This window comes from Staurois parvus, unplaced genomic scaffold (genome assembly GCF_062004578.1).
Source record: "Staurois parvus isolate SC_StPar_1 unplaced genomic scaffold, SC_StPar_1.0 ptg000165l, whole genome shotgun sequence".
Classification (NCBI taxonomy): Eukaryota; Metazoa; Chordata; class Amphibia; order Anura; family Ranidae; genus Staurois; species Staurois parvus.
Window position 1 is genome coordinate 6,992,886 of NW_028317961.1, and position 12,134 is coordinate 7,005,019.

Consider the following 12,134-nt stretch of genomic DNA (forward strand, 5'->3'; position numbering starts at 1 on the left):
GGGGGGTCAGCTTTTTTGTTTCTTGATAAAGGGGAAATTTTTTTGTTGCTGGTCATAATAAAAATGCAAAAACATGGCAAAATCGCTCTACATGTGTTTCAGCAGCGTGTCCATTGAACTCAGTTGTAGCAAAATCACTGCTTTTTACATTTACAGAAAGTCACTGACCCCTTCTAAAAATTCAGCTACTCAAAATAGCATAGATGTGAATGTGTCCCCTAGGAAACTACACTAAATGACTGTATACAAATGGAGAAACAGAAAAAGGGCGCACCGACCTAGTGCATTATCGGTTAAAATAATTTATTAAAGAAAAAAAAATAGGTATCATACTCACAATGGACATAATAACACAGGCATGTCAAACTGAACAAGATGTATGATCCAAACAACATCTGAGTCCATATGATGGAACCCTGGATGACCAACTGGCTAACACGTTTCAAGGACACAACCTCTTCCTCAGAGCCAACTAAATGCCTGTAGCGCGTTTCTGCAAAAAGCACTAAAAAACCGCATTGGTGTGAACCAGGCCTTAAAGTAATAAAGTAAATTCTGCCAAATTACACTGTTTCTACCCTACCAATCTTCAGCCTTGACATGCTAGATTCCTTTTGAGAATTCTGTGGGATGTGAGATGGAGAAGATGCAACCTCTGATATATTAACTTTCTAAATCAAATTTATGCTGCCATAAAAACTGTTCATGCTTTTCAAGACTTAGAAAAACGAACGCAAAGGGACACAACATTCCAATTACAATGTATTTTCTTTTCCTCCTGTGACAATGTCTCATAAAACTTGTCTGCTCCAGCTTACTCTGACTATCTCTGTGCCTCAACCCTGGCACTGACTGACCTATGAAGTGTTCCCCATCCATGGATATCCTATTCTCTGCCCATTTACTATACTGAAGAAATCTTCTAATGAGCCTTCTCTACCATCTAGCTTCCAACCCATTTCTTCTCTTCATTATACACCTACAGTATTTCTCAAACCTAACCCCCATCATCAATTGTGTCTAGTGTCTCTTTATCTATTAGATTGTGTTTCTTTAAGAGCAGGAAATTTGCATCCCTTTAGATTCGATGTATAATGCTCTGTGATACATTGGTTGCTATATATGAAAATGGATGGATTGTAACAAAAGCAAAAAAGCAAACATAATATACTTTAAATACTTATATTTGTCTATGTACCACCAAATCATAAAAACTTAATTTCTGATTAATGAATAGCAAAATTATCTGTATAACTAATACTTACTGGTAACCTGTCACTAATCATTCCAAGCAGTGGTGAACTAAATGAATACGACAAGGCGAGCCCAAGAAAAACCAGGCCAACATATCCAACTTTCAAATGAAACTGCAAAAACAAATATTTCAATGTAAAAAGACAAACGTTGAGCTTATAAATCAAAGTGCTTCTAAAACATCAAAGTTCTGTTATGCTTCAACAAAAAAGACAATATAAAATACTACAGACTTCAAGCATTTTAACATCTACCTTTCTAACCCTATGGTGTCAACATAGAAAAGGTCAGGCAAGTTTCATATGGGGGCAAACATAGATAATGATCATACTTAAAAAAAAGCCTTGTATACAACATGTGACATTTATTGCTAGGCATTTAATTTAGAAAAATAGCACCAAACAATATAGTAAAAACACATAAATTTGTGACATAAGGCTTAACACTCTTTATAAAGACCAGCAGACATATACACACATACATACATACCCCCATACTCTCCTGAGGTAGTGGAGCATTTCTCTTTACTGCCTTTACTGAACATCATTGAATGTTCATGTAGCTGTGAACTTACAAATATGTGTTATACTGCAGAGGGGGGCCGGTCTATAATGGGGAGGGGTTATCAATGTCTTGTGGTATGAATGTATATGCCAGCCTTACAATTTTAAGAAAAACCTTTTATGGATACATAATAAATACAAATGAATTATAACAAATTAATTTAATATTTTATATAATAGTGTATTGTATTGGTACATAGAAAATCGTCATGTTGGTGAGGTGTTGTCAATTTTTATTTTTTTTAATGCAGGCTCTGCCCCCCTTCACTCTCCATCTGCAGCCTACTAGGATATTGGTGCCACATTACCTGTATCATGTAAAAATATGTCACACGAACAGATAGAGATGTGGCACCCTGTCTCTTTATAAATTGTTCTATGAATGGAGGAAAAGTATATACTATATAGTATATACTATTCATAAAACAGTATGCAAAAAGGTAAACAGCACTGTATGTATCCTTTGGGCTTGTACGTATCAGCTTACAGAAGAAAACAGGTGTCAAATTTATGTGGAAAAACAACTATTTAGGAAAGTGGAGTTCCTCTTTAGGCATCTCTGGTTTCATTCAACACACAAGAGATCTGTCCCTGGCTCAAAGTGGGCCCTTCATTGAAGCTAATGAAGTGTGCAGATTGCGTTCTAATAGCTTTTTCCTTGACAACAGCAGGCCAGGGAAAGTGATGTTATGTACATTGCTTCCAGATTCTTTGCAGCTCAGCAAATGGACATTCATTGGCCTCCATCTCCTCCACCCAGCGATACTTGCCACGCAGGTCCCAGGCCCTCAGGTGGGACAGTGGAGCCAAGGAAGCAAGGAGGGGGAAACTGCCGCTGCCACCTATGTAAACCTTCTGTCAGTGGCAGAGAAAGGATTAAGAAGTAGTTTTAACCCCTTTTTTTTAACAGCTTATCTAATTTTTCACTGATTCACAGAGATAGAATAACAGAAGAGCTTTACAAAAGCATTTCAGTTGAAGTCAACAGGTGAAGAGTAAACATCCTTTTGTAAGCTATCTTTAGTATATACAGGGTAAGAGATCAAGGTCCAACCTTCTGAGGGTTTTTACAGTACAGCAAGTACTGTGAAAAAAAAGTGAGGTTTAGGAAGTGGCCAGTAAGGGACAGAGGATAGAAAGAAGCAGTGGAAAATAAAAAAAGACAGAAAGACAGTGGAAATGTTCAGATGCCACAAGGTTATTCAGGGCATCACCATAAGGTTTGATTTGATGAGATTCCAGGTTTCCCATATGGCACCAAAAATGTCTAGGGTGTTGTGGAATTTGGTCAATTACAGCCCCATCAATTGGATTTCCCCAGTATGGGTATAGAGAACTCTTTGTGGGGGTGGAGAAGTTATTTTCCAAAGCAGTGCTATCAGGCACTTTAACACAGTTACAGTATGGCTATACGTTGATTAGTTTTGTGGGATACTTGTGTTACCCCTGGGAAATAACATAAGGGATCTGGTGATATCCTTTGCCTGATAATGTAGAAATCAAATTTGGTATGATTGTGTGACAGGTCCAAAAAGATCGAGTAAAGTGCTTACTGCTTTTCCGCATCTCCCGCATGGGTTGGAAGTAAAGGAGTAAATTGAATGATTGTGTATCGGGGTGTAATATCAATGGCAGATAATTTAAAAATGCATTCTCTTGATATAGGCTGTATGTATCCATGACCCGTGTGAGGGTCATGTATACCTGCAAGGGAATACATAGATGTTCTGTGCATCCCTGTTCAGGAAGTCCCATAGCATTCAATTAGGACAGAGAAGCTGCATGGACAAAGCCACTGCTACCAGTTTGACATCTGTGTGGGTGCTTGTGAATGGTTCTGAATGCAGCCTGCACCCGCACAGCTGTCATATTAGGAGCAACAGCTGTGTCCATGCAGCTGCTGCATCCCCGTAGACAGCAAATGGACTGCTGGTATCCTATGCCAGTAAACATGAGTGAACGAGGCCATACATATGGATTTACTAACCCTATGCCATATAGTTTGCCAGGTTGTATACAGGAGTTCCTGAGCCAAATCTCTTTCCCAGTAGAGCGTGTGTAGTTATGCTTTCGAAATTGGTCAGTTGGCATCACCAGGAGTTTGTAAATATTTGATATTACCCTTTCCAAGAATGCCTGCCAGAAGCCAATTCAAAAGGCCTGAGTGATAAGAACTATTGGGTTGTTGAAAGAGTTTGAGCGTAATGGAGAATTTGCACGTATGAATAAAAGGTTTTTGTAGGGTTCGAGGATCTGTTTGAATTTCAGAAAAGAAGGGCAGCCTCTTACTCCACCAAGTGTCCTAGTTTGAAAATAGAATGCTGACTCTAAGACAGAACCATAGGATGTGTAAGGCTGTCAGGAATGACTGGGTTGAAAAGGAAAGAGGTCATACCAGATTTGGGTGTAGCAAGTGAGAATCTGTCTTCTGTTTCACATACAGATATTTTTTCATAAAGGACATTGTTCGAAAAAGGTCCATGTTTTTTACATTAAAAGAGGAGCTCTATAGTAGGAAGTTGGGTGGATGGGGATCAACCATAGTTTCCCAATTTCTCTCCATTTGGTAAAGGCAGGAAAGGTAGACCAGGAGGCCAGAGTAAAAAACTGCTGCCAGATAATATTCAGGACTGCAAGGCCTCCTTGGGTTTAGGTGTGGAAGGGACAAAAAGTCGACGAGTTTTATAGTTCCAGATATCATTCAACAAGCCTGCTTGTAGCTTTTTAAATGTTTTTGTTAGCAATTGTTTACTAAGAATGTTTAAAAAAGTTAGAGAAGTTTAGGAAATATATTTATTTTAATGGATGCAGTCTATCCCTGGAGTGACAAGGGCAATGTTTTTCATATGCATAGGGATTGGATAATGTCAATAAGTAAATCCCATCATTTAAGGGAGGTGGTTTTCTATGTGAACGGTAGCAAGATTTTAGATAAAGTATTGCAAACTGTATAAAGATGAATAGCTACTCTTCAAAGTTTGCATCCCCGTTCATTTTGTAAATATGGTTGCAAAAGAGCATGGTCTGGATGTCAAGGGAAGTACTAAATAGACAAGATTTGTTCCAGTACACAACTGTAACAAATTTAGCTCCACACATCTTAAGGCAATCCAAGACAGACAGGGTAATATGGAATAATTTTAAAACCAAGCTAAAAAAAAAAAAAAATAAGACTTACTGTTTCTATTACAAACAAGGACAAGGTTGGGTCCAAAAATCCTAGGCATGAGCTCAGTGAAAAGATGGTAAAACATATTACCATAACTTTGGGGAGCTTCACTAAAGCCCAGAAAGAGTGTTCACTTGGTAAAGAATCTGCAAAAAGATATAAAATATTTTATTATAATGAATCTCAATACACATGACGTTTGTCACTTACTAAAAACAAATGTATGTAGTCTGCTCAGAAATAAGCGTAAACATTGTAAGATAACATTTAGAGAACAGATTTTCTAACTAATAGAATTATTTTCCAGGGAGTGGAAACTCAGAGAATAGCTTAATTCATCAGTATGTCATCACAAGCAAACATGTGCTTTTTATTTCTGTATTCATTGCCCTTAAAATCTGACCCATTCGTTTTTCAAAACACAGTGTATACTTTATGTTTCTAGATGTGATGTTTCCCTGAACCTTTCAGGGGTTTCTCTTCTCCAATTCTTTACAGAATAATTGGAGTTCAATAGCATGTTTATAGATGAACCTGCACTCCATTTTAAACTTTAAAGCCCCACTCCAGTATGGAAAACCCCTACAAGATTCTTCTCTGTCCTTTTCTAATTAAATTTCACTTTGTTATGGATTTTAAATATGCCTGGCTTTGTGGTTAAACTGTACCAACTGCCACTCCACTGTTGGATGTGAGAGGTGGGCCTAGGGAGTGCTGAATCAAAATGCAAGAGGCAACTGCATAAACTGTATTGAAGTGTACAAATGCACTGGTTGGAAGTTCTTGGACATGAAGCGGCCTCTAGGCTGCCAGAACCTGCTCTTACCACTGATAGTTTAATGTTTATTACATTTAATCTATTTAAGTAAAGAAAAAATAAACCACTCAGATCCTTACTAGCAATTTTAAGCCCACAAACCCACTTCTATGATGAAACAATTGATTCACTTGGTTTGTACATCCTGTTTTTTGCTGTACCTTATAGATTCATCTGTTAGTTAACAGGAACCTTACTCATCATTGAGGTAGTTTTATTGTGTAGTCGGATGATCATTGCTAATACCTAAAAGAAAAGTATGGCTAAACCTTTTTTGGTCATACTACTTTTCTGTGTCACAGGTGCAGCCCTACGCCCATAGGAACTGCTATACCGCCCCCTTGGAGGATTCCCAGCAACGTCTTGACATCATTTCCTCCCGGTGGCCATCTTGGATGTGTCTCAAGCTGGCTCCTGTACCCACGCTGATGTGAGAGATCAGCAGTGCCCGCCCTGGATCCCGGTTCTTATCTGCGCCGCGACTCCCGGTTACTGCGCCTGCCATCCTCACTTCCTCCTGTGGGACCCGCCTAGAGCGCCAGCCATGCAACACCTTGGCATTGCAGCCATCCATTTGTGAGGTGCAGCACAGATGACATCCTCCTCCTTATATATTGATGCCTGATATCTACCCACTTCTTGTGAGTTTTTATAATCTTGTGTGCAATAAACTGTTATATTCCTACTGCACTTAGTCTGGCGCACTTCTCTTTTTTCTCTACTTTTCTCTATAATACTGTCTAAGTCTTCCCTCTTTTTTGTCCCACAACTAGGGTTGCCACCTCATTCCTTTAAACCTAAGCGCATATTAATTACACAGGTTCTGTGGCTGATTAAGGTGGTAATTAAACTCACTTAGTGTCTTACCTGCATTAAGTTAGCCCCAGAACCTGTGTATTTAATATGTGTTCGGTTTTAAAGGGACGAGGTGGCAACCCTACCCACAACCAGTCACAAGGTATTCTCACAGCCATGCACACACACACACATACTTTCGCTCATTGTCTCCAATGATCAGTCTATCAGTCTAGGGGTTGTTGTCTTTGTTAGTTTTACTGTTGGAGAACTTGGATAGGAAAAAGGGGATTTAGTAGGATAATCCAAGAATAGAAATAGTTACAAATAAGAACAACACTTCATTAAAAAGCAGCCTTGAGCAGAGTCCCAATATCAGGAAGGGGTCCCAATATCAGTGTGCCTTCCCCCAGGGTGGTACAATCCTCTCCAGGAAAGACCCAAAGCTTAGTATGCCCAAAGAATAAATACCCTATTCCAGCATCTTTCAGGGCTACATGACCTGGGATAGGCAATAATATTCATGCTGTGTTCTGCATGAGTTCCACCTATACATCCAGATCCTTCCTAGGATGCATCGATACAGAAGAAGCCAGAGGCAGCACTAGCAGAACTTGAACACACTGATCAGGCATTACATAACAACTGCAGCTTTTGTTTAAGCAGCAAGCTCAATTCGATTTTCTGAACAGTTCTCCTGTTAAGCAGAGGAACCAACTATAATCTACTTATCCTAGCATCTATCTAGGAGGGTGCCACACAGGAGTGCATTAAATCTAGCAGTCCTGTCCAGAATCAGCTGACAGCAGGCTACAGCCCGCTGTCTGCTGACATCACAAAGCCACTCCAGGCTCTGGGAAGATCCACACCATATTGTCAGAATCCAATAAGCTGCCTGATTGACAGCTGGCTCTGGCTCTCAACACGCTGCTGAGAGCCAGCAGCTCCAGTGAATACTGGAGGCTCAGATTAGAGAGTGGTGACTGACAGTCACTGCTCCGATAAGACCGAGAACTGAGGGATCAGTGGTCGTATGATCACACAGTTCTCTGAGCCGATGTGGGACAGCTGCAGCATACAGGAGAGTATGTATGTTTGGTTTTTTATAACCCCAAACTTCTCTTTAAACCATGAAATCAAGGAAAGTAAGGCATCATTAACAAAGCTTCAAATTAGACAACAATATAAAATTAAACTTAATTAATACATAAATTGTAAATCTCTATTTTTTAGAGTGAGCATAAACATTTTGGGGTTAACCTAGCTTTAGGCAATAGAATAAGATACTTTTAGGCAAGAGCTCAATGTTTAGGAGGCTAATTTTAACAGCTTAACCACTTGCCCTCCAGAGGATTTACCCCCACCTTCCTGACCAGGCCATTTTTTGCGATACGGCGCTGCCTTATTTAACTGACAATTGCGCGATTATGCATGCTGCTCCCAAATGAAATGTTTTTCCCCACAAATAGAGCTTTCTTTTGGTGGTAATTGATCGCTTGTGAGTTTTTGTTTGTGCTATAAACAAAAAAAGACCCTCAATTAAAAAAAAAAAAAAAAAAAAAAAACAACTATATTTTTGACTTTTTGCTATTAAACATATCCAGTAAAACAATTTTAAAAATCAAATTTCATCATAAAATTTAGGCCAAAATGTATTCTTTGCTAAGAAAAAAATCCCAATAAATGTAAATTAATTAGTTTATGTGAAAGTTATAGCACTTACAAATGGCAGTATATATATTGGAATTGTTTTTTTTCAAGTAATGGCAGCGATCAGTGACTTATAGAAGGACTGCGGCGGGCATTCTGACACTGGAGGGGAACTGACTTGGTGTCACCGACATCCCCGGTGACCAGTGCTAATAAAAACCACTGACACTATACTAATGGCACTGGGCAGGAATGGTTTAACATGTGGGGCGATCAAAGGGTTTAACATGTGGGGCGATCAAAGGTTTAATTGTGTGCTGTTTTACTATGGGGGCTGTATGTGTGTTTCACTGCTATTCAGAGCCATACAAAGCAGTGTGCAGACTGGGGAGAGATCTGTATTGTTTACATAGAGGTCTCCCCCCCCCATCAGAAATCCTCAGAGATCGCCAGGTGCCAACTGGGAATCACCGTCCGGGACCCAGTGATTGACAGGCGAGGCCGCGAATGCTGGTGCGCACGCGCCCCCTACCCGGTACTGCAAAATCACATATGTATATATATATATATATACAGTTGTGGCCAAAATTATTCAACCCCCACTGAAATTGAGTGTTTTGGCCAGTTTGACATTGCTTTTGATCATTCAGTCATCTTGCTTACATTTACATTAAAGAGGCACTTGTAGGTCAGACAAATATAACATAACAGTTATAATGAAATAACCACAAATGTCTTTTCTGTGCTCACAGCATTATCAGTTTTATTCAACCCCCAAGTGACATTCAATCTTAGTACTTAGTACAGCATCCTTTTACAGTTATAACAGCTTTTAAACGTGAAGCATAGCTTGACACAAGTGTCTTGCAGCGATCTACGGGTATCTTCGCCCATTCTTCATGGGCAAAGGCCTCCAGTTCAGTCACATTCTTAGGCTTGCGCACTGCAACTGCTTTCTTTAAGTCCCACCAGAGGTTCTCAATCGGATTTAAGTCTGGTGACTGCGATGGCCACTCCAAAATGTTCCAGCCTTTCCTCTGCAACCATGCTCTAGTGGACTTGGAGGTATGCTTGGGATCATTGTCCTGTTGAAAGGTCCAACGTCTCCCAAGCCTCAGGTGTGTGACGGACTGCATCACGTTTCCATCCAATATCTCCTGGTACTGAAGAGAATTCATGGTACCTTGCACACGCTGAAGCTTCCCTGTACCTGCAGAAGCAAAACAGCCCCAAAGCATGATTGACCCTCCACCATGCTTCACAGTAGGCAAGGTGTTCTTTTCATCATAGGCCTTGTTCTTCCTCCTCCAAACATAGCGTTGATCCATGGGCCCAAACAGTTCTAATTTTGTTTCATCAGTCCACAGAACACTATCCCACAACTTTTGTGGTTTGTCCACATGGCTTTTGGCATACTGCAGTCGACTCTTCTTATTCTTTGGAGACAGCAAGGGGGTACGCCTGGGAGTTCTGGCACGGAGGCCTTCATTACGCAGTGTGCGTCTTATTGTCTGGGCTGAAACTTCTGTACCCACATCTGACAAATCTTTTCTCAGTTCCTCAGCAGTCACACGGGGACTTCTCTCCACTCTACGCTTCAGGTAGCGCACAGCAGTCGAAGTCAGCATCTTCTTTCTGCCACGACCAGGTAGCGTTTCAACAGTGCCCTTTGCCTTGAATTTGCGAATGATGCTTCCTAAGGTGTCTCTTGGTATGTTTAACATCTTTGCAATCTTCTTATAGCCATTGCCCTTCCTGTGAAGAGAAATCACCTCTTCTCTTGTCTTCCTGGACCATTCTCTTGCCTTCACCATGTTTGTAACCACACCAGTAAATGTCTAGAAGGAGCTGAGTATCACAGTCATTTTAAAGCTGCCTAATTGGTGCTTATTATGCTTGATTGCTGCTCGGTGACATCCACAGGTGTTTTCAATACCTGATGGAAAGCACCTGTATGAACCTCTGTTCTTCAGAGTGGTAGTCTTTAAGGGGTTGAATAATTGTGGCAATGAAGAAACCACATAAGAACCATTTACTACTGTATTACATAAACAATTGATGTCATTTTAGTTGCATTTGGGTAGTTACAACGTCCTTGTAGGATTTGATTCTGAATACAATTCCAAATGTACACTATAGTCCCTAAACCCCTTTACAGCATTGGGGGTTGAATAATTTTGGCCACAACTGTATATATATATATATATATATATATACACACACACGTGAATTTGTGCACCCATGCCACCCTGCAGCAGTGTTTCTGCTATAGGGCGATGCGGAAGCAGTTAAACACTATAGAACGCATCCATACATCGTCCATTTGAAGTGGGGATACTGGGCCATGGGTGCATCTGCAGCCATGAACATGTTATCAATGTTTTCAGCCAGTGAAGCTGAGCAGGTAAATAGCCACTGGATTGCCTTTACAGACAGCGGAAAGGGGTTCCTCCCCTCCAGCCATCTTCCCGGTTTCTTCGTCCCACCAGGGAGCTTAAGACTGCATCCAGCGGTTCCACCAGCTAATCATAGAAATGATCATTTCTATGGTCTAAGAAACCAGAAGACCAGAAGCAAAGAGTATTTTGGCACTTTGTGTTTACTGGATGGCTACTGGCCAGTGAAGCAGCCAATCTGATTAATCTGTGTCTGATTGGCTGCTGTGGAGGCCAGAGGAGAGATCTAAAAGACCCCAGATCTCTCCATAAAGAGGACCTGTCATGGTCCATGAGATCATAAGGGACGTCATTCATCACTTGTGATAGCAATAAAGTTGATAAAAAAAACACCTGTGAGGTATTGCAGCTAATGTTATAGTGAAAGCAATAATGCTAGCATAAGAACTCCTGTGTAACTCCAAACTGGTAACCTGTATAGGCTTTTAAAATGTCGCCTATGGAGATTTTAAAGTACTGTAGTTTGCTGCCATTCCACAAGCGTGCACAATTTTAAAGGGTGACATTTTAGGTATCAGTTTACTCAGTAACAACATCTTTTATATTGTACGAAAAAGTAAGCATTATATTGTGTGTGTGTGCATTAAAATTCATTAAAGTTTTTTTTTTCCCCAAAAAATTGCATTTGAGAAACCACTGTGCAAATACCATGTGACATAAAAACTTGCAATAACCACCGTTTTATTCTCTAGGGCCTCTGCTTAAAAAAATTAAAAAAAAATGTGTGTGTATATATATATATAGATAGATAGATAGATAGATAGATAGATAGATAGATAGATAGAGAGAGAGAATGTTTAGGTTACTTACAAATGTTGATTTTTGCATGTAGGAGAAAAGTGTCAGAACTGGCCCGGTAGGCAAGTGGTTAAGGGTTAGGTTAAAGATGAATGGGAGGGATAGGGGTGTTATACTTACATTACTTTTTAAAGAATTAATTTTAATGCCCAACACTAATCAGCTCTTTCTAACAGTTCTGATGTGAATTGCCCCCTCTCCTCTGCAAAAAAACTCTGTGTTCGAAGGCATGTAATGTGGGATTTGAATGTTACTCAGCTTTGCCAGGACAGAGTGAGAGCAAGAAACAGCATTTCCACTAAGAGAAGGATTTTAAGAAGGATCGCAGCCTGTCATGTAACTGTGCTGAAGACCAGGAATTAAAGCAATAGCGTTCTGCATGAAAAAACTATACTGGCTCAGGCTCAGGCTTCATGAGCTGAGATCTAATAATGTGCCCTGGAAATTCAGGCCTGATAAAAAAAAATAGGAAGCTTCACAGCAAAGTAACAAAACTATCTGTAAACTAGTAGCTGTGGATAACTAAGGATGCAGATATGAATGTACTTTCTAACTTCTGCACAGTTGTGTTTGTTGGATAAAATTAACTGCTCACTGGCTGCTTAGAAACACTCTTTCATTAAGAATTTCTA

General features: G+C 40.0%; 1 protein-coding gene across 1 annotated transcript in view; it reads right to left on the minus strand.

Moving 5' to 3' along the window:
* The window catches only part of SLC18B1 (solute carrier family 18 member B1), a 67,808-nt gene that overhangs the window by 21,701 nt on the left and 33,973 nt on the right, over window positions 1–12,134 (minus strand). Inside the window, exons 7-8 of the mRNA XM_089676180.1 lie at window positions 4,996–5,132; window positions 1,266–1,367 (exon numbers count right to left, since the gene is read on the minus strand). Of these exons, the coding sequence (XP_089532306.1) occupies window positions 1,266–1,367; window positions 4,996–5,132 (239 nt within the window). The remainder of the gene's footprint in view (window positions 1–1,265; window positions 1,368–4,995; window positions 5,133–12,134) is intronic.